The following is a 24374-nucleotide window of genomic DNA, read 5'->3' on the forward strand; positions in this document are numbered from 1 at the left end:
AAAAATAAACTGTGATTTGAGTAGGTAGGTTGTATTTACTATAGGCAGGTTTCTTTTTAATTCCTTATACAGTGTTCATCGTGAGGCAGTAGACTACAAGTGACCATAGATATCTTAACTTTTAGACTGTACATTTTTACGCCGAAAATGTTTTTTCTGCTATTCCTACTGGTGGACAAAGACCTCCCCCAAGGAATTAGTTAACTTTGAATTGAAATGTTGAAATCTTAATTGTTTTAAGAATTTTGCATTGGCTTGATTTAGTTAATACAACTGAAAATAATTACACCCACATGTCAAGCCAGCAAGTAGGTACTTACTTAATGCACGGGTGACGGCGGCAACTTAAAGCTTTCTTAACAGACGCATTAATTAAGTAATGTTAACCGTGACAGGTTAGCGAGTTGTAATTTAACTGAGTTGTGAAATGCGGTTATTTTGTGGGGTTGGAGTTTCAATAAGTTTATTTTACGCTTAAGTACGGATGATCAGGATAGTTTGATGAGGTACTTTGTAGTTTCTGAAAATACTGTCCTTCTTATTATAGATCAAATGTAACTATTTATGTAATGTACTAGCAATTGACTCAAAGGCTCAATAAAAAAAGGCTTTCCATAGCCATTCTATGGTTAATATGTACCTAATATTCATCAACAAGAAACTCGAAGTAAAGACAGCCATAACTGTTTAAATAGTCACAGTATTGTAATATAAATTTAATTATTTTTACAACAAGTTTGTTTCACAACATACCCAAGACAAGATAGTACCTAAGTAACGCATCCTTATAAAACTTATTTGCGCAAAACAACCACTTTCATGTTCATAAAAGCGCATGTTCCAACGTGTTCACGGCGAACAAACTCGCCCTTTGTAAAAAGTTCAAAAGAAAAACTTGCCGGTAATAAAACGTAGCGCACAGAAAACTTCGTGAAATACGTGCAGTTGCTGTGTTTATAATTTATGAAATTAGCACTTGGCGCACTCTCAAACTGGAGCGATGTAGGAGACATCGTTTGAAAACAAATCTTTTTAAGATCTGTTTTCGGGGTTTTTACTCGTATGTACTTGTAGTTGTAGGATTTTGGTAATTACAAGTTAAAAAGGTATACAGCGGTCTTGAATGGATAATTGAGTAACATTTACCTAACGAATTGAGGCGCAAAAACAATTCAAAAACAAGCATACTCGTAGATTGCTTAAATTTCAATATTTTGACCCGCTTTAGGTCAAATTCCTTTGTGCTTATGCTTGCGCTTTAATAAAGTGCTGAGCTTCTTTTTGGAAGATAATAATATCGTACATCTACGCTGAGCCTGCGTGGGTGGTTCTTTGGCTCACACCACACAGTTAGGCCCCATGCCATGCAATTGAGACTGAGATTGTGATCAAGAACAACCCCGTTATATTTTTTAATAGGATGTAGAGTCAACGCATATCAAACTTAATATTTTTGTTTAATAATAGCTCTTAATACAGCTGCATAAGATGCCATAGTATTATAATTGATATGGTGTCATTTTTGATTGACTAAATAAGTTCCTGAGTTCTTGAGTGGCGACCACGAGCCGGAAGACGTAGCAAGGGTAGCCCTCCCACTAGGTGGACCGACGATCTGGTGAAGGTCGCGGGAGGTGCTTGGATGCGAGCGGTGCAGGACCGGTCTTTGTGGAAATCCTTGGGAGGCTTTTGTCCAGCAGTGGACGTCTTTCGGCTGAAACGAACGAAATAAGTTCCTAATTAAAACGTAGTTGGCAATCAACAAACCATTGAAGTTGTTAGTGTTTAAATGTCACTAAAACAAAATTTAAGCAAAGTTTTATACACCGAAGGCCAAAAAGCCAACTTATTTCATGTCTCAAATAACTTAGCTAGACTAGTTTAATAAGAAAATGTGGTTCAAGAGTATAAGTTGTATAATGCTGCATGGAACATCGCCCGGGGTAGGAATATTGCTTGTTGGGTTCTGTATTAATATTTTCTTTATTCTTTATAGAATACTTGTATAACAAGTAAGTTATATTCGCCTTCGTGGCTTAGTAGAGTTGGACTCCTGAAACAAGAGGTTCTGGGTTTGAGTCTCAGATAGGTATAGTAACTTTCACTATGATTTGCTTCAAATGTTAAGACGTTTGTCTTATGAAGCGTTTTGGAAGAAGAAGCTAATATGGTCTGAAACAAATGTTGCGAGAAACTATAATAATGTTAGGAGAAGATTTTTTTAATAGAAATAGGCAAAAAAATCTATTCTTCCAAGAGAAGAATATAACTTCTGAATTAGTTCTTCCATAGCACACAATCTTATTTTACCGCCAATAAAGTACCATCGGCAACAGTGTTAACTATCCATTGTCTGTCATGCATGTGGTCTCGTTCTATCGCAAATAATCACCATTTGATGAGAGCGAGAGCAAAAACGGAAATGGATAGTTAACAGTGTGGCCGTGTGTACATAAACGTGCAATTTAACTTTGACTACCGCTAACCTTAATGTTCAAGCTTTTATCGCTGTCTTATCTGCCCACTGGACCCTGGAACCCAAAAAGAAAGTTTCATAGCAAGTTTTTGTTTATTTCTCGCTTGCACCGCATCGCATGACGGCTCTGCAATTAGCAGCGGTTCTGTTGGTTGGTGGCAGCCGCGCCGATCCACTGTTTTTCCTTCGGATATTAAGCTGTTTTCTTATTTGATTAATTGATATCAAATAGTTTTTGTACGTAAACATTTTCCAGCTTTCACATCAGGGCGTCAGAAGCGCGACAGCAGCGCGGCATTAGCGTTTTTATAATGTGAAGGCAGACATTTGCTGTCATATAACATGAAATTATCTGCAGCGGGTCGGTCACGCGTTTGTCGCGCTGCTAAAGTCGCCTAAATGTTAAAGCGCTCTTAAACTGCTGACTTGACAAATCACAAAACAACTAAAATAGGGTTCAATTAAGACCTTAAATATAAGCTAACACTATTTTTTCACTGCTGGACTGTGGCAGTCTACTAGTCTCCTTCAAAGAGAGCCAAAATTTAAGAATGCTTTTTTTTAGCTATTCCTAGTTATCTTCTTCAGTGAGAACTGTGTTGAAATGACTTCAATTCATATAACTTGAGAAAATAGTTAAATTTAGGTACGAGTATAATCGACGTATGTGACGGAAAAGCTAAAATATACATATTTCGGTGTTTTTTCTGGTTGTTAACACCACATCCATAATAACACTTTAAATCCCCGTAAAATACTTAATTGCTCCGCCTGAAACCAGTTTAATCCAGATATAATCGCTTCCGTGTGAACACCGCATAACTCTCATCGATTAAGATATTTATTTGCTATTTGAAAAGTTCCGAGCTGTGTTTACGGTTCAGCGAGGCAGTAATTCCGGTTTTTCAACGATAAATACCGAAATGTGGGTGAAATTATTCGGTATCGATGATTTATTGGTTTGAACGCCATTGTGGGAACATGCAGATTGGTTTTGCATGAAACGCCCGAGTTTTGGAGGTCGCCGTACGCGGCAAAAAGTACCTCGTTACGGTGGGACTGTTCACTGTAGTGTGTACGCGGCCTTATTTATGATAGTGTTTTGTTTTTACTTGATCGCAGTTTAATTGATAGGTTGCTTTTGTTTTTTTTTGTAAAGGGGCGATCACATCAATGTACTTCTTACGTCGTTACAAATGGTTGGAAATGTTTAAATAGGTATCTCTCTCTCTCTCATCTTTTCTTATAGCTCAGTTACATTGCCAGTTACTTTGAGCCAATAGTGGATAGATAATTATGTGGAAAATCTTGCGTGTTTTATTATTTAATTATCTTTCTTGATTGAAAATGTAAACACGACAATCTTGACGAAAAAAAATTATATTCTTAACAACATTTTCAAATAGTCTCATGCATTCTCAGTATGTGCAATAGATCTAAAAATCTTGGCCACAAAAAAATGTGTAGTGTCTAAACTTTTTATTTTTATGCTTACTTTGTATAATATTGAGGCTAACTATACTTAAGCCACTATTCGTCGGATAGCTAAATAATAAAGTAATAAAGTGCTCATAACTCCCTCTTCGGAGCTCGGGTTGCGTTTAAATATTTTTTACTGTCTTTGCCCACTTAATTAAAATGTGGCGTTGTTTTCGGCGATTTTCGCGATAAGCTGCTTTATTAGTATTTATGGGCTAGTCATATTGTCTGCTTTACATCTTTGGGCAAGGCTTATCATATTATTTTATGCATGGTTTGCTAAATACCAGTTATATTTTGAGCCCATTATACGAGTAAGAGCGTATACTTAATACATGCTGCGTATTATTGTGCCTTTTATCAATGTCATATTTAATAATGTATTTTAAGTTCCGATTGTTGATTCTAAGGCGTATACATATTTGTAAGCAGGTGTACAAATATGGGCGTAGGCAGGCCTCCTACTAAGGTGGACCGACGATCTGGTAAAGGTCGCGGGAAGACCCTGGATGCGGGCAGCGTAGGACCGTTCATTGTGGAAAACCTTGGGGGAGGCCTTTGTCCAGCAGTGGACGTCATTTGGCATTTGGCTGAAACGAACGTACAAATATTCTAAAATATAAAACTGGCCATAAAAACAATTGCAAAACTTATTCCAATGTTATCTTTTATTTTAGCAACAATTTTGTTTACAAACCGTCCCGTTTGTCAAGATTAGGGCGCGTTCACACAAATCTCTTGTCACACCGACAGGCAATCGTCAACGTATCTATAACGGCGCGTCCACACTGCCAATCCAATCGGCGTGACGTACGGTCAAACGCCTAAAATGCTCGACATAGACGTCACTGATTTATACGTGCAAAGCGCGATTTATTCGCAACTGACAGCCATGAATCGCAATGTTTCGCGATATACCCTGCGTGTGACGTCACGAAATATGGCGCCGTTCCGTTTTTATTGGTGTATAAATTTAAATTGGGATGATATTTTAATCTGAGATTTGGCGCGATGTTGCTTCTTTTAAGTTTACTGGTATTGGTTTTTTACGTGCAATGTGCATGTGGCTTTAGAAAAGAACAGTTACCTTATTAATAGGGAATAACGCGTTTTAATGCCAAATAATTGTGTGTATAGTTGCTTGCGAATGGAGGCCGCGTACCGGAAGGCGCAGCGTGGGACGTCCACCTACAAGGTGGACCGACGACATCGTAAAGGTGGCAGGGAGGCGCTGGATGCAGGCCGCTACCAATCGATCAATGTGGAAAGCATTAGGGGAGGCCTATGTTCAGCAGTGGACGTCCTATGGCTGACATGATGATGATGATGATAGTTGCTAGAACATTTTTAGTTAGTGAATTTTTTGTCTATCGCATCGTATTGTGGTTTAACCCACTCGTAACACAAGCATAATATTTAACTTACCACTAGCAGTTATTTACAAATTGCTAAAAAAACCTTCTTTACAAGCAATTTATTCATCTAAGATATTCTGTTCATAAAATATTGTAAGTATCGTTTACCTACTCCGAAGGAAGCCTCATCATTGTTCTAAAGAAAGATCAAGCTTTTAAATATCCTACTACGAGTATAATATTATAAATGCGAACGTTTGGATGTCTGGATGTTTGTTATTCTGCAAAAACTACTGAACGGACTTTGTTGAAACTACAGTATTATTGTTTGTAACCGAGATTAAGATATAGGCTATAATTTATGCCGATCTGTGACACTAAATTTCACGCGGGTGAAGCCGCGGGCAAAAGCTAGTTTAAATTATAATTTCAACGTTCTTGAGGAATATGTACGATTACATAAACGTGCTGTTATGTGGCTTGCTCACACGTGGCCTTATTTATCGCTTCTGGAAATAGAAGAAACACCTCAAGAGCCTCTTTATAAAGGTGTAATAAACTAGGTACAATTTATTTAACAGATTGGAAATGAAGGGCGGTATTTCTTGATGTTTTTAGAGCAAATATTGAGGACTGAAGTTAAGAAATATTCTAAAAATGTGGCAAGTAATAGACCGGCCATATTATGTTCTAATACAGAACGGATAAAAAGTTTAGTAAATAGATTCAAATGCATTGGCAATCATAGTACGAGTATAAGACGCTCCATTGCTCAATGGACCGATAAAGAAGAAGATAGCTAGCAGTGGCTGTAAAAGCGTGAGATCGTACTTGGAGGCAGTTACTGATAGAGACTGAAAATATTATAATGACGTCTTAGACAAAAGTCTTTTGCCTTTAAATTAGCTTTACTAATGGCCAATCAATAGTTGTACTGCTCGTTCGTATTAGTTAAATGACGTCCACTACTGGACAAAGGATCTCCTAATTTACACCGGACAACAAAAATTTACACCGGATTTAAAATTTCTAATTCTAACCGGTCCCGAGCTACCCGCATCCAGGTACTTCCCTCGATCTTCACCAGATCCGTCTTCTGGTCCGATGTCGCAACTCGAGAACGATTTAAAATATTTATGTGTGTATAAAAAATTGTATTTCACTTAAAGATTTTGAAGTCAATCGTATAAGGAAAGTAGTTGAAATTGAGAAACAAAACTACGTCTTAAATGGAAGTGACCTAATAAAAACGGACTTAACATATCATAAAGTCCCGTATAATTTTGTTCCGACCGAATATTTTGCAATATAACATTTTATTATCACGGATTCCACATAAATTGAAGTTTATTGAAGTCTATTTTATTATTAAGCCTGTACGCGTGTGATATGTGAGTGTGTGACCCAAATCGAGCGTGGTCATGTTTTTCTAATACGGATTTACATATACGACATTTTAGTACGGTCCCAAGTAGTAAAATTGGCCTCGCTTGCCCAATACAAAGTTGCGAATTTTTAGAAAATATTGCTCCATCGTTATTAGTTTTATGTTTAGTATCTGTTATTGGTTTCATGTTTATTTTGTGATTGGTTTTGTTGCCGTATTGTTTTGTGATTAATGATGTGAGGCGAACAATATACCAACTGTTATAGTCTCATAAAGTAATTGAGGGACTAATCCCTCCTGTCAAAAAGTATGGAAACAATGATTACGAATTTTAGCATTCAAAGAATGCGGTCTGTCGCTTTTCTTTTGAAGAAAATAAATTGAAAAGACAATGGCTTTAACAAAATATTTTATTTGTAAAGACAACTGTCAGAACAAATAAAAGCAACTTCTGCTAATTGCCCTTGAATTAATGTCACCCAGGTAGACCATTCATTAGTTAATTGTTATAATTAATACAACGCCATTCACGGGCTTGGGGACAAAAGAATTTTAATTGTGTCTGAAAGAAGCTCTGACAACTTTGAGGCTACTTTTTGTAGTCAAATAATTTGTAAACTTATTTTTCAGTAAATTGAATCAGAATTTTACTGTGAATAAACAACAAAAAGCTTTTTCATGCTTGTTAATTTTGTTGAGTTTCGTATTTTTTGCTTACGATAATACTGATTTATATTATAAAAGTCTACTCTATTTTGTTTTACACATTTCTATAAGTTACATGAGGACCTTTAGGTGTATTGGTGTTAATTTACATAATGAATGAAATGTTTATTTATTTTATACAACTGTCATCTTCTTGGGTAGTTTGTAAGTGATCGCTTCCAAGCGATAAGACTGCCAAAATTTTATCGTTACGATTTGGTTTTTTTTAATGTCTGTTTTGTGTTGTGTACAATAAAGATGTTTGTGTCCATTAATTTTAATTGAAATAAAAAGTAGGTCATATAGAAATATACCTACCTGATTTACACTGATAATATATACAGAAGTATACTGATAATCAGCAGAATCATAACCCAAATGGGGGCACTTATACCCGAATTACCTAAGTTTTTGTTGGTACAAGAACTTACTCTCTGGTAATTCATCCGTCTTTACAGGCCCGTAAACCCTGACGTGCCTCTAAAAGTCTGGAGTCGAGACTTTTATTATTGCCCTAGCTTCTGCCCGCGGATTTGTGTAAGTTTTGGTTTCTAACATAAAGTCTAGTCAGGCCGCTACCAACCGGGCAACATGGAAAGCATTGGGGGAGGCCTATGTTCAGCTGTGGACGTCCTATGGCTGAGATGCTGATGATGATGATGATGATGAACAGAAAGTCTTACCTACTAGATTTCTTATCAAATCATAATATGTTTTTTGGATCGCGTTTAGTCACTTTTGTTTGTTGCAGCAAAGGTAGCGTATGTGATTCCTGTTAATCAATCCCTATACTAATATTCATTACATTGGCGCATCGGCTATTACCATCCCATATCAAGGACGTACGTGCTTTATTCAAAACTGATAAGTACTGCTGTACAGTGTACGTACAGTATATCAAGGTAAACAGTATGGCCTTCTGTTGTGGCAGGTGCTAATTTGCACAAAAGTCTATAGTTTGATTTATGTGCTATCATTTCTACCTATAATTGTGCCAAAATGCGCTCTTAGCTTACCTATTAAGGAAGCTCCTTAAACTCTATGGCATTTTATAACGTTGTGGTAGGTTGTATTTTGCAACAAATCTATGGTTTGATTTATATCCTATCATTACTACCTCTAATTGTGCCAAAATGTGCTCCAGTTTACCTCTTTGGAAGCTCCTTATAATTCCAAGACCGTTTCTTGTCAAGTGAGCGCCGGCCGATAATTCGGCCCTGTTTTATAGCCGCGCTGTAAATCCTCCTTACGCCTGGGTATAACTCAGCCAGTCCAGCTGACTCGGAATGGGACCGCATTTATAAGTTATCTAAGGGATATTGACGAACTTATGTTCGGTCTAAATGCTGAAGTGGGTCATGAGGGTTTCTTTTCGTTGGTGTACGGTTGGGATTTGACTGATTTACGTTCTGCTTTGTGCTGCGGGATACTTAGTGAAGGTTCTTCTTGATTTGTTGGTTATGGAAAAACGTGAACTGATACTTTTTCTGAACTGAATCCTATGTCACAGATGAAATTGACAGTGATCTTTTTCTGCTTTTTCATAATTGTGTGATGAGGAATAATTGAATGAAAGTAATTTTATTATTATGTTTATCCAACTTGAACCCATCCATTGCACTACAGACTTTTGCTTAAAGAGTTGAAACTCCAGAACAAGAAAACTCCACATTAAATATTTTCATCTTAGAAAATACACAATTATTTCCTTCTCCTTTTGTTAATTATGAAAGAATAACTACAAAATCCTTTTTTCGTTGTTACAGGCCAAAAAGCGGCTCGATGCTGCTGTACAGCCGGAAGAAGGTCAGGTACCGAAGAGACGGGTACTGCTGGAAGAAGAGGAAAGACGGCAAGACCACCCGCGAAGACCACATGAAGCTCAAGGTCCAGGGGACTGAGGTAAGAAGCATATCTTTTAAGATCGCAATGAGACTGCATATTAAATTCAATCTAATCCAGTAAGCTATGAGAAAAGAAGGCAAGACTACCCGCGAAGACCACATGAACCTTTAAGGTCCAGGGGACTGAGATAAGAAGCATATCTTTTAAGATCGCAATGAGACTATTAAGTTCAATCTAATCTAGTAAGCTATGAGAAAAGAAGGCAAGACTACTTGCGAAGACCACATGAAGCTCAAGGTCCAGGGGACTGAGGTAAGAATCATATAATGTTATAAGGTTTTTTGCGGATGAGAGGGAATAAAGGTTAGCTGTGCTCCGAGCCGCGAGCCCTGAACAAGATAAGATATTATAAGGTCGCTATAAGACTATTGAGCTTAATCTAATCTTATAGTGAGTTATGAGATAAGACGGCAAGACCACCTGCAAAGACCACATGAAGTTCATGATCCAGGGGACTGAATCGCAAGGTTTGACCTTTGAGCTCAAACTTCTTCTCAGCACCAGCCCATATGTTTCCCCGAAGTGGTGATAGGGCAAGCTATATTTGGGACGTGTATAAGCGCCCTGGTAAGGGCCTATGTACTGAATAAACTATTTCATTTCATTTCATCTGATCGTGTAATGACTTACTGGAAGACCGCAATATTTGTTGTATCTTTCTGCCATCGAGACTGCAAAAGCCTTATTGAACACGAATAATCTCAATTTACAATCCCATAAACGGAATATTTAATAATAGTCTCAAGAAGTACGAGTAGGGTTCTCGTTTCGTTTGATGATAACAACCTCAGAAACTTCATAAAAAATTCTTACTTCTACCTTCAAACGTTACACAACCATCAAAACTTTGCTGCGGTTCCATAGACAGCTTGAAGCGTTAAAAGAATCTAGAACTCCAATTGTGACTTTCAAACATTTGAAAGGAATTTGAAGCAGACAAGGCCGATTGCGGACTTTCACTGATGTCTGACACCAGGAAAACGAAAGGTGGATTGTTTGATTTGGATTTCAATGCCTCACTATTGGACACAGGGTTATAAGTTTGCCGTTAGGCCCGGTTTCCATCAAGGCAAAGCAGAGCAGAGAAGTTTTTTGAATAACCAATCAGATTCCATTATGTGCACATCTCCACTTCGCTCCGCTTTGGTGGAAATGGATCGAGCGGAGAAGTGACGGGCGCACTTGTTTTTCTATAGAATTTGACAGCGGTGGTGTGCGACGCGATACGGAGAAGAGTGGAACGTTGCGGAGATGTGCGGAGCGGTGCGGTGTTTCATAAAAGCAATAGACTGACAGCTGACAGCTACGCACAGCTCTCACATCTCTTGTTGTCTCCGCCCCGCTCCGCTCTTCTCCGCTCCGCTTTGGTGGAAACCGGGCCTTACTATTATACAGGCTTTTAAGTTCGCCGTTAATCTGTTTGTTTCGTGCAGCCTGTTTTTACTTTGTTGCAACAATTGGGGCAACTGGGTGTTTGAATCGCTTACTTGGATTTGTAAACACTATTCCTCAACTAATACAGTATTTATGTCTATTATAGTGAAAGGTTTGCTTAGACAGCTCTGACTTAGATAGTAGGTATTGTCTTGTAAATCTAAGTCAAATAGTCCAGTCATTTGGTAGTTTTACCTGGAATGTTTTCCGGGAGTAATGAAAATTGGTATTTGTATAGATTTCGATGTGTTTTTTACGAATTTTAACTTTGCGACCTCGTATGGTTACCGCTCGCGCTGCCATATTGAAAAAATGCTGCCTAGTAGCAGTTTTTTTTTAATATTTCCTTTCGGATTATTTTATGATAAAACATGCTTAGAGAAACTAAAACTAGAGAAAAATTCCTATTTTTGATGTCTGTATAACTTTTTTGTGAAGTCAATAGAAGTTGCGAATTTATGTACACTCAACAGCATTATTATTATCAAGTTAAACATTGTGGCTGTAATGGATATTATTTTGCAACCATAATGAAAAGTATGGCGTGCAGTTGACTGTACTACATCGAATACTACTTACACGTGTGATAATGAGTTCACTATCTCCCTCGCACCTACGTCGATGCTATTTAGCCCCATTATTTATACCTTGACCTACTGGAATAACTTTATTATCATACAAGAACATAATGTTAAAAACGGAAATAGCTGTTTCTCTCAGTAATTTATGTTCCCATTTACTTAATTATATGTAAACGCGGCCTGTAATAAGTTAATTTTCTGTGGGAGTAGTAAAATTAAAATTATTAATATTTTGAGCGCGCTTGTTAAAGGAGTAAATTATTTTTCGTATTACTTATCAAGAGATATCGGTAACATAGTTATTTTAATGGTATTCTTTATTGATTAACTTCCGTTGATTGAGCCGTGGCCCCTTTGGGCTATAATGTTGCTTACTTCACAGTGTGTGTGATACTGAATAAACATGTTTTCTTTCTTTCTTTCTTTACTCACTGAGTTTGGCGTGCGAGTGCACGATGGTGAGCACGCGGCGGAACATCTTGGCGGGGATGGTGTGCACCTCGTCCAACACCACCAGCCCCAAAATAAACTTTAATTTGAAAAGATAGTTGAAATCGCATAAAAACTAGGATAATTTAATATTGCATGTAAGGAGAATAACAAGCGGGGGGGACACACGGTGGACAGACGACCTCATAAAGTAGCGGCGCTGGAAGCTGGGTGCTATCAACGGGTCAATCTGGAAATCATTGGGGGAGGCCTGTGTTCAGCAGTGGAGGTCCTGTGGCTGAAATAATGATGATGAATGAATTTTAAGTAGGTAAATATCTACCTAAGTAGATAATTTTTTTTTGCAAAAAACTTTTGATAATCGTCACAAAACTACAATTTTAACAAAGAATCAAATCTTGGCCGCCAGGGCCGCGCCACTGTTGCAACGACTTAATCTCGAAGACTGAACTTTGTATGTTTTGCAGACCCACTTTACACGGGTGGCCTTTTTGTCCATAAACAAGTGACAGTATTGCGTGCCCCGGTGGGTTGGTGCAAGTGTTGAGAGCTTAGCGGGCACTTACTTAAAACAAAGGAAATATTAATTTAAAAAGGTTTTAATTGTAGGGACTAAGTTTTGTTGTGTCTCCTGAGATCAGCTCGAGAAGTATCTCAGAAAAATGCTTGGGATAATAGTTACCAAGAGTCATAATTTATTGACCTCCGATCCGTCCTCGGTACTTAACGGTTTCTTAGCAGTCACTACCAAAATTTAGGCAGCCACTAGCTGCTCAAAAATAGTAGTATAGTATATTTAGTAGTATAGTATATTTGTTTCGTATGATAGTACAAGGGTACATAATACAATGAAAAACGATGACCCCTGCAGAAGTATAAAACTGTGTCGCAGGGAGCTGCTCAAAAATAGTGTCATGAAGAGACCTATAAAATCGCGAAACGAAGACGTGAAAATGGGTTTTGGGACGTTTGAATCTCTTGCGTTTTTGCATAGTAAGCAATCAAACATGATAGATATAGGAATATCCTGACCAGTGTAACTTCTTTGTAGCCAGAAACCTCAAAACAGTAAAGGCTAAGGTAGCTGGAGGAATTTAGGCTGTGAGTGGTAGGTAGCCCTGGAGAAGAGATCAAGTATTTTATATGCTCAATACCTCAATTTAGAAAACTTAAGCAATTTTTGACCTTAGCTCCACAAAGGGTGAGTTGCGCCATCTAACTTTGACCGTAACTTTGACGATAACCGGAGTTTGACAGATTGTTGACGTTTGTTAAAGTTAAAGTAACATGGTGCAATTCACCCTTAGTCCCTAAAACTAACCAAGGATACCACCATGGCCGCTAGCGCCTCTCCCTTCCACCAGCCCTCCTGGCATCACTCCAAGATGTATACTACCAACACTAGGCGGCGTGCACTACGCTATCATTGCAAAATAAGCCGGCTAAATGAGAATTAGAGTCGGTGTATTGGATTTAAAACGTTTATATCACTGAACAATGAAGACAGAATTTTTGTAGTGAAAATTTAAAATTTTAACCAAAGTTTTTAAACGAAGAGTTGTTACTGAAAAATTCGGGGACAATCTGATACATGAATTAATAAGATATGGAGCAGTACTGAATAATGCGTACATATTTTTCACATGTTAATTTTAAGAGTAATGTTGGTGAGATGATGGATCTGAAATTCATGTCCATTATTGGATTAAAATCTTACTCGCTTTTACACAAATGTAATAAAGCACTTATAACATTTTTAAATCAATATTTATTGGCAGAACTTAATAAGAATTCAACTGCAAAATTTAAATGTTTCCTCGTAATGTTTATGTTCTTCAATCAATCATTCGTTTAGGAATATAAATGAAGATACATTATTTCACTTACAATAATAATATCAATAAATAAATACTTTCATAAATATTCATCAACTTTTTGGTCCTTCGAGCCGGATGTCAATGTGTGTTATATTTCATTTATCCAACTGTATCAACGTAAGCGCATAATAAATTTCCGATACGAAAATCGTAGTTCACCAAGCAATTCATAACCTGTCCTCGATATTAAAATATTTATGGATACCTGTTAAAACACCGCAGCCATCACTTCCAATTAGTTGGGTCCATTAATTGATCGAGTTTTAAAATATGCGCTCTTATCCCATCGGTGTAAGAGTGAAAAATGTTTTTACACCTGGGACAGTCGGCTACAGAATCTGTTGGAACATCAGATAAATAGGTTTTTAAGTATGTATTGGCTCAGATTGAGAAGTAACTACTAGTTTATTGCTCTACGTACAAATAACTTGTCTACTTTAGAGTAGGTTCACTTTTCACTTTATTTAAATTTGAAAACATTATTGGACCTACTAAATAAATGCAAAACCAATATAGTTATCTTTCATTTAAGGTACGAGTATCTGCGTCAAGTAACTGCTAATTATAATTATGAATAGATAAATGATACAGAATTTTCAGACTTGCTATAGACTTGACCTAAAATACTATTTCATATCAAATTTTCTTGTACTTCGTAATCAATATTTATTTCCCATGGGCAATATCAAAATTCATAAAATTTCCACACCTGGTACAGTGAACCTCGGAAATCTTAGTCTTTTACAAATTCATTTATTCATTCATCAGTGAGAGGAGGTCAACAGTACTCGTTTGCTGGTTGGAGGCGATGGTAATGAAGTTGCTTGCGATTGATTGGGAATTTGCATCGGCTGAATATGCAGCAGGTGGTGCTTGGATCGTTGAATCGTAAATGATACATCGAGTTCTGATACAATATTGCGTGGCGACCACAGACGAGAGACGTAGTTTGGGCAGGTTTCCCACTAGGTGGACCGACGATCTGGTGAATCTACCTAGTACCTAGGTACCTAGATGCGGGCAGCACAGGACCAATCGTTGTGGAAATCTTTGGGGGAGGCCTTTGTCCAGGAGTGGATGTCATTTGGCTGGAATGCACGAACAATATTGCGTTTGGTAGATGAATGCGTTAGAATCACAGAGTACTTTATATTATACGGGATGATGATGATAATGATGATGGATGATGATGATAATGATGATGGATGAATGATAACAGCTAACCTGCGGGTGAAGCAACGTGATCCTAAGTTGCGAGTTTAAATTGCGCTGGTGTGATCCTTCCACCACTTCTCCTAAATATCCCGAATTAATGGTTGAGCTATATTTGAGATGTGTATGAAAACCACGAAAAGGGCCTACACATCTAACGAATAAAATCTCTAACAAGTATTAGTTATAGTGGTGGTTAAAACTATTTACTTTTTATATCTTTGGCCACCATTCATCACATTCCCGTGTTGAATGACTTTTATAGTTTCATGCCATAGTTTGTGTTGCGTGGACAAAGCTTTGCGTGTGCGTGACGTAGGTAGCATCACTATAAATATACGAAAATGCTTGTAACGTGAATTATTAGTTAGCTAAGCTTACAGCGTTTGCATACCCCAGTATATTGATACTGGCGTAGTAAAAAAACAACTCAACTCTTCATGAGGAGTGTAGGAATCCTCCATTTGCTTCTGGTAACATAACGAGAGTCTCTCACTAAGCGTTTCGACGACTCGTTTATAATGCGAACAGCTAGGGACTGGAATTCGCTGCCTGCTGATGTATTTCCTGAACACTATAATCTGGGCGTTTTCAAGGCGAGAGTGAATAGACACTTACAGGGCAGATGTATCATCCTAGACTGCATCTCACTTAACACCAGGTGCGATTGCAGTCAAATACCTGCCTTGTCTAGCATAAAAAAAAAGTCGTGCTCCTGCAGTTCAGATTAAATAGCCTAATGGTGATGATAATGATGATAACAAGGAAAATACAAACAAACTCGCAATATTAAGTCTAAAAGTCTATAACCTCAAACTCAAGGTTCCAAAAATCTTCATCTATACTTCTAACCAATCACTTCAAAAAGACTGGAAACTTCTTATAACGTGCAAAGAAATTGGAGCAGTCTCCTTGGCGATCGGCATTCATGCGGAAAACCGTATTCTCCCTAAAAGCATGATGGATTTAGATGCAGTAACTCAGCCAAGAACACACTAGACAATACTTTATCGGACTACTTACGGACTACTCTGGATTTTTCCCAATAAGCGCAAGGCCACAGTAGAGAAAGGAGCAGTAAGATCACGATTCACGACGCTAACGAGACGTGATGTAAATGTCATTATTTTTATCCATCTTAAGTTCATTTAAGACGTCATATAAAGAAGGATCATAATTTCAGCCAAAAGACGTTCACTGTGAATATACTTCTTCTTCTTCCTCGGTCCCTCACTGATAAGGATCGTGACCAAAATATAAATTGTTCTTTTTAGTCCTTTCTTTCCCTTTTGGCTTTCTAAATGAGATTTTTATCAGTATCTTGAAACCTTAATTAGGCAGTGTTTATTTATTTTCAATGTTTGTTCTCACATCTTCTTTCTTCCATGTAGTCTGTACCCATTTCTTATTAAATAACAGCAGTATAATACTAATATTTATCTAAATAAACAAGCATTACTCAGGCTCTAAATGTGAAAACATGTTAATGGTTATAAGTTTTCTAAAATGTTAGTCTACATAGTTTTACACTGTATTGTTTTCCTTGTAAAATAAAAATAAAATAAAATAAATATAGCCATGGAACGATTCATATCCTATTATGTCCTATTCAGAAATCATGACAATCTAAGTTTGTGATACTCTGTGATATGGGAACCACTCACACTCATACATGTCTGAGAATTGTAGGTACATGGGATATGTTCCACTCTCTAAAGCTTTAACCACATCAACGCGTGCAGATCGCTATCGCCGGCGTGATTATAGGCCAATGACAGGTTGCGCGACCCATGACAATCATACCAAGGATGAAGTAAGCTTACTCTGTCCATCTTGACTGTGGCAAGAAGCCATGCTCGAATAACGCTAGGTGGTCTGGCGGCGCGCCAGAACTAACTATTATTGTGCGCACAGCTAACGGCTCTTAACAATTTGCAGCCTATTTTATTTATTAAGTGTTTTAAAACTAGCTTAATGAGGCACGTTGGGGTTAATGAATTGATGGCTCTGAATAGAGATTAGGCTTTGGAAGCAATCATTTTTTTGGTTACTTTATTGTAACTGTCATATCACCCTGTTGGGCTAAAAAGGGAAGCTTGAGAATGTGGTCTAGTAGAAAACAGCAGTTACTGTTTAAAATGTTATAGGTCAAATAATTATATGGCGCTAATTGCTAAATGTCTTTATAGGGTTGAGTTGACAAGTTTTTGGCCACTTTAGGTGTCATGACTCTGACTGTACAGTATATAAATATTTGTAAAGTATTTTACCTGTATTTTTTAAGAAGGTAATTCTAATCATATTTTACGAGATCGTTTGATTTTCAATTTTTTATTAAGTACTGCCATAACCTTTAACTACAAGCTGAAGCACCTGCTTCGCTTACTTAAAATTCGCCTGGATTTTTCCACCTTATATCGAAAACTGTAACCTTTAAGTGGTGGTTAAAGTTTTCCGCTAAAATTGAAATTTCGTTTACAGATAGAAATATTTAACTATGGATAGCAGAGTAAATTAAATTATCCTACTAATATTATAAATGCGAAAGTTTGGATGTCTTGATGTCTGGATATTTGTTACTCTTTCACGCAAAAACTACTGAACGGATTTTGATGAAATTTTACAGTATTATTGTTTATAAGCCAGAATATCATATATGTTGACTATAATTTATGACGATCTGTGATAAACTAAATTTTACGCGGGTGAAGCCGCGGGCTAAAGCTAGTGCATAATAAAATAGGATGAATTTTTGAGATGAGATAAAAGGTTTGACAAGAGATTGTAACAAGATTTTGTAAAAAATTATAAATCAACTAGCTTTCCGCCCGCGGCTTCGCCCGCGTGGAATTTTGTCTGTCACAGAAAAACTTTATCGCGCGCGTCCCTGTTTCAAAAACCGGGATAAAAACTATCCTATGTTCTTTCCCGGAACTCAAACTATCTCTATGCCAAATTTCATCAAAATCGGTTGCGAGGTTTAAGCGGGAAAGCGTAACAGACAGACAGACAGACAGACAGAGTTACTTTCGCATTTATAATATTAGTTGGGATGTCTTTTTTTTTTCTACATATTTCAGTGTTACCATTAAACATGTGTTTTTAATGCAGTCGGTTCGCAATCGCACCTGATATTAAGTAAGATGCAATCTATGATAGTACATACCTGCCCTGCAAGTGCCTGTTCACTTTCGTCTTGAAAAGGCCCGGATTAGTATTCGGGAAAGACAGCAACAGGCAGCGAATTCCATTCCCTATCATTATTCTGAATAATTCATTATAGAAACTGAAGTTAATTTCAAATGGTTCCTATTATTATTATTGATTTCAGATTAAAATAACATAGCTTCTGACCTAATTTTAACTTTACTATGTTAAGGTCAAATATAATGTTATGCAAACATCGGGGAACTCGTGGATGCCATAGCTTTTGACGTGAATTGGCTGTATTATGCTGACCAGACAGTTTCGTATCTGTCGGAGCATCGTCGGTTTGTTTAGCTCTGTTGCCAACTTTTTACTACATTCATTTTAGAAATTAGGTAACTACTTATTTATACACCGTGTTACTTTGCATTCTTGCCATATTCACAGAGATAAAAGTAGGGAACAATACCTATTATTTAAGATAAACAAGAGACTCCCATAAAGAAAGTACACTAAGATTTTAGTAAATTTGGTTTTTCAGTACAAATTGGAATAAACCCATTTTGTCTCGCACGTTCTACAGGTGCAAGTGGAATAAACCTAGTGGGCGTGGCCTAGTTCTTAATAATCTGTTGTTTTATGGCTCTGGGTACCATCCTTTTTATCCAGTCATAATAATTATTTTAAATAATACTCTTCAGTTGATTTCAGATTTTCCTTTCTACTTTACGGGCTTAGGACCGTCAAAAATACGTAACAATTATTAGGGTTTTAATTAATTTTAACATTGTACCCTATTTTTACAAATTAATAAATTAAGTATGAAATGAAATCACCTTATTCACAATTAATTATTTATTGATAGGTTCCTACTTACAAAGTTTACGTACTGCGAAGCAAGTGTTCAAAGTGTCCTCCGTTCTGATGAAGGCACAGTCTAGCACGGCGAAGCGTAGGTTTTTCGCTTTAGTTTTCGCAACACATAAACGTTTTCACTAAAACAATCCTTTCATGTAACGCGTTTACACTGTTTATCTCTTCTGCGCATACCAGTCGTTTCAAGTCACTCCAAAAATCCATTGGTGTCAGGTCCGAGGATCGTGGTGGCCAAGCTACTGGACCCCTCGTCCAATCCACTGTTCACCAAACGTATTATTCGGGCACTTGACGTCCTTATTGTGGGGGAGCACCATCCTGCTGGTAGTAGAGCATTTGGTGTAACGCTAAGGGTACGTCATCAAGCATTTCGTCTAAGACGTCTTGCAGACACTCTAAGCACCATTTTGAATTAAATTATTCGTTGTTTGAATACACTTCAGACATTTTTGTATTATTTTTAACGTGATTTGTGATTGATGGATTTCTCAGTTTTTTACAAGTGTCAAAAAGACATTTTTAAGACAATAGATTGCAATAGATACCTATTTAAAAATACAATAAAAAGTAAAAAAGTCTTCATCGCCATCGCCAACAAGTGATGTGCATGCGTTACGATAATGAGTGATGTGTTTAACAGATTGTCGATAAAATAAAATACTCAAGATTAAAAAAAAAATTTTTCGGGCATTATTTTTTTACGGATTTGTGTTCAGTATCAGTAATATAGTAACCTCTGTAAATATGGCAAGAATGCAAAGTAACACCCTGTATTTCTCGAGTAGGTACTCTTAACTGATCAAAAGGTTTTTGAAATATCCAACTAACATCGTTAATGTTTAGCTCTTTATCAGTTGTTAGAATCTGAATTAAAATTATATATTTTGATAGGACAACAAATGGCAAAGATTTTTCCGTCAATATCTTTTATTTCTTTAAGATATGTATTGGATAGACAGAAAGAAACTTTTATTATAATGGACGTCAAACAAATACAGACATTTGCATGTAGACATAACAGTGGTTTTACAATAATAAAATATTAGTGTCTATTTATTTGTAACGAAGTCGAAACAATTTTTGTTAGGCGCTGTCCCTGGGAGTGAAAAGTCATTATACTCGTACCTACATTGATGTAAGTTATATCGCTTTTATTTTTACTGTGGCTCTGACGTGTTCGATCCAACCAAACGATGGTTATGTTTTGTTTTTTGGGCATGAAAAATTTCCTGTCAGGCCAAACATTCGTTCTCTAGAACAAGTCAAGCTCTATCAACTTTTAACGAACTTCCAAACACACCGCTTTGCTGCGAGCCCCTTGATGGATGGCTGAGCATAAATTCAGCAAACTTTTTAATCCATTCAATCCGAATTTAGAGCGTTCCGTTTGAAATGCACTAAAATTGAACTAAACTAGTAATCCTGTAGTCGAGGGGATAGACTTCTAAATGTAGAGTTTTTGATGTCAGTAAAAATAAATAAATAAATTAAATAAATAAATAACACTTGGACATTTTACACTGCGCTTCTAGTCCCAAACTAAGCAACGCTTTTGATGTCACAGCTAATTTGATGAAATATTGAAAGTAAAAAATTCCCAATGCTGTTCTAACGTTGATATACAATTTTATTGTTATTTTGCAAGAAAGGATTTTTTCCTGGCGGCTTGGTGACTGGAATTGAACCGCCACCGGTGCAGACTGAGAAGATGGTGAATTGTCTGCATGTGAAAAAGAGGTTGTCCGGCTTGCAGTTTATAAGAGTTACCGTTCCTTGTATGAAATTAAAAAAATGTAAATAAAACAGCTCCCTCTCAATTGACACAATTTATTTTATCTCGTAAGCTCAGGTACAGTTAACAATTACGATATTATAACTACTGTAATAGATAGTGCCAACCTCAAGGGATTCAGGGTCGTTAATTAGGTTCGGTTTGGTGAATATTATTGCCACTACAAATTTCTTAAAACTCAGCCTAAATATTAAAAGACTCTACTAGTTAAGATAACTGCGCGATGTCAGGTCGGAAAGACTCCTACTTGAAGGATGGAAAAGTGGGTGCCTTGGAAGCCATGCGGTTATAAGCCGTTACCCTGAACGTTCCTCTCTTCTTCCGGGGTCCAACGGGTCTCGCACACTTTTAAGCTACAAGCAGCGTCCTCCACGGCCTCAAGCGCGCAGTGCCAGATGAAGCTCTTGCATCTCCTCGACAGGAAAGCGTTCAAACTCTTGCAGAGACAGAGGTTTGATGACAAGGAGGAAATGCGAAGAGATCAGCAGTTTAGAAAGGAGAAATAATTTATACGAAATGATGAGAAATCAATATGAAATATTGAAATATCTAAAATATAAAATGTCTATAAAATGTAAAAATCGTAAAATGTAAAATATGAAATCGTAAAATCCCGCATCTGAAACGAAAAATACGAGTGTCAGCATCACATGTGGAACGTGGCATTAGGTTATGAAAAAACCCGCAATGGGAAACAAATACTTACGAAGACTGCTCGCTAATTTGCACTTCACTCGCAGTCTTCAGCATCCCAACTCTCATCCGAATAGGATTTAGGGAATTTCTGAAAGAAACGATCACATGAAATACCACGTACTGGAATACGAAAAATATCAATCACGAAAAATAAATAAATTCTCCGACGGGAACTTACCTCATGTGTGTTCATTTTTAAAATATATTAAGAAATTATCGTGGATGCATTCTGCATCACACGATTTGAAACACAGGGAACTACATCCCAGAAAATAATAGAATTGCGGTTGCGCACGATCGGCCAAAATTCCAAAGTGATTTGACAGCTCAACTGACAGTCGCGAGTCATAGAGATGTCGCGAAACGTTTCGTTTCGCCGCTTAAAAAAGTAAACACTAATAAAAACCATGATGAAAACAATTTCCAGAACACTGAAAATATTCCATTAAAAAATAGAATAATCAATATAAAAACACTAGGAAATGTTTCATCAAAATATATTTCAATTAACTGAGCAAAAAGCGCCATCTATTGCAAATTAATTCTAAATCACGCCAATAGATGTCGCTAGTGGTATCCTAAATCCAAATATCGAGAAGAAATATCAATTTGTGAAAAACAGCTGAAAAACGCAACGTTACAAATAAATACTCCTTTGCGTCGTGCTGTCGGGTAAAATAATACGGGTTAATTAATAATGTAATTGATTCAATATTTTTAATCCTTGTTCGTTCTACTTGTTCATTTTAACTTCATGTCTCATTGCTAACACGAAATTCGTGATGAGATCATAATTTAACATCGAATGACCCACGTGATTATCTTTCCTTCTTTTACAAAACTTTATTAGCTCTTCGCTTCGTTAAACATCTAGAAATGAAGTCCAATATGGGTTCGGTCCCTAGCACTAGTCAATACGCCCATAAATCTATTCCGAACACTTCGCCTGGTTCTGTATAGATTCAATAAAGTTTTTTAGGAATGCTTGCTGCTGATTTACTGCGAGCGTTGACTTGTTTTAGTTAGGGATTTGTCGACTAAAGAATGCACTCGGTCCCTCTGCTATTTTGGAGTTCAATTTATTTTTCTGGAAGCAAACGTGAAATCTAATCTTCTCCTAATTTTAGAAAGTAAAATAAACATAATGTATGACTTTAAGGAGTTTTCACGATATTTTCCATGAATTTCGGGATTGGACATCACGTAAATTAATAAACCTATTCTTTGAGTAAAATACCAATGATTTTTAGTAGAATTTTTCATATTAGTAATGTGACCGATCCTTTTACTTATTCCTTACATTGAAATAACCTACTGCCAAAAGGACCTCTTGAAACTTTCATTCAATCATCAACTTTCTCTATTCGATAACACACAAAGTAATAATAATAATCTTTTTTTTTTTTTTTTTTGATAATTTAAATTGTAAAAAAATATTTAAAATTAAGAACCAAAGTTAATAAAGAGAATAATAATCTATACTTATAATAAATCTGTAGAGAGGTCAATTCTGTACATGAAATATATTTTCAAAATAACTATCAGGGGGTGATTAGTGATCGATACTGATGCCAAAAATGCAATCAGTAAAATTTTTGTCTGTCTGTCTGTCCGTATGTTCCTTATAGAAACAAAAACCACTCGACGGATTTTAACGAAACTTGGTACAATTATTCTTCATACTCCTGGGCAGGTTATAGGATACTTAGGAATTCCCACGGGAACGGGAATTAGCGGGAAAATCCTTTTGTACAAAAAATCTAAACCGCTTAAGTTAGACGCTTGAAATTTGGCATGCAGGTACCTTAGTAAACTTAAAGCTTAGTTACAACAGGATATTGCAAAATTCCCATGGGAACGGGAGTTAGTGGGAAAAAACATTTGTATGAAAAAATCTAAACCGCGTAAGATAGACTCTTGAAATTTGGCATGCAGGTACCTTAGTAAACTTAAAGCTTAGCTACAACAGGATATTGCAAAATTCCCACGGGAACGGGAGTTAGCGGGAAAAAACATTTGTATGAAAAAATCTAAACCGCGTAAGATAGACTCTTGAAATTTGGCATGCAGGTACCTTAGTAAACTTAAAGCTTAGTTACAACAGGATATTGCAAAATTCTCACGGGAACGGGAGTTAGCGGGAAAAAACATTTGTATGAAAAAATCTGAACCGCGTAAGATAGATGAAGGGGGGGTAAAACGAGATCCACGCGCACGAAGTCGCGGGCGGCCGCTAGTAATAAATAAATAAATCTTTATTAATTTCTTCACAAGTAAGTGTCGTGGTACTTCGATCCACATAACTAACTCTTATAAGTCGCATCGAGTGCTTAAGTCCCCAACAAGATGTGATACCACTGCACCCAGTGCATTACATTCGCAATATGCGCCATCTGCCGGCTACAGAGCCAACCTCACCTCTAGGGACCTCGATTAGCTATTAGTACAGTCTATGTGTAGAATAACTGCAAAATATGAAAATGGGGTCGCAATATCGGTTGCATAGCTCCGTCTTTACAAAATAAAATGTTGGTTAGGAGGAGTTTTTATTGAGTTAATTAGCATATTATATCATTTTATCATCATCTTAATATTATCATCTACTGCTGAACGTAGGTCTGCCGATCGGAAACGGACTGCGCCTTTCTAATACCTTTATTTAATTTTCATTATCTATGTATCTAAAATCACTTACTTTGAAGATTTAAATGTATCAAAATGATGCAATAAACGTTTATGACTATGACTATGTTAAAGCATTACAAAGTAATGTAAAGACTCTTTAAGGCAACTGATTGAGTATTTCCTCTTGATATTTCATAGATTCGAATAATCTTTAAAGTAGGTATTCGTACCTCACGAAATATGTTATGAGAACTTCTGATCACAGAAAATGCAACATGCAGCTCGAAAGTCCAGAGCTGTTCGACATTAAACTCTATTAGTATATGATTAAGGCCATATTTTCGTCAATTTGCGTCATTACACAGATACGAGACTGG

General features: G+C 36.8%; 1 protein-coding gene across 1 annotated transcript in view; it reads left to right on the forward strand.

The window, feature by feature from the left end:
* Nucleotides 1-24374, forward strand: part of LOC135075686 (calmodulin-binding transcription activator 2) — a 96016-nt gene that overhangs the window by 21192 nt on the left and 50450 nt on the right. The window contains exon 2 of the mRNA XM_063970138.1: nucleotides 9169-9304. Coding sequence (XP_063826208.1) covers nucleotides 9185-9304 — 120 coding nt within the window. The 5' untranslated portion in view covers nucleotides 9169-9184. The remainder of the gene's footprint in view (nucleotides 1-9168; nucleotides 9305-24374) is intronic.

The sequence above is a fragment of the Ostrinia nubilalis genome, chromosome 10, assembly GCF_963855985.1.
Source record: "Ostrinia nubilalis chromosome 10, ilOstNubi1.1, whole genome shotgun sequence".
In the NCBI taxonomy this organism is placed as follows: domain Eukaryota; kingdom Metazoa; phylum Arthropoda; class Insecta; order Lepidoptera; family Crambidae; genus Ostrinia; species Ostrinia nubilalis.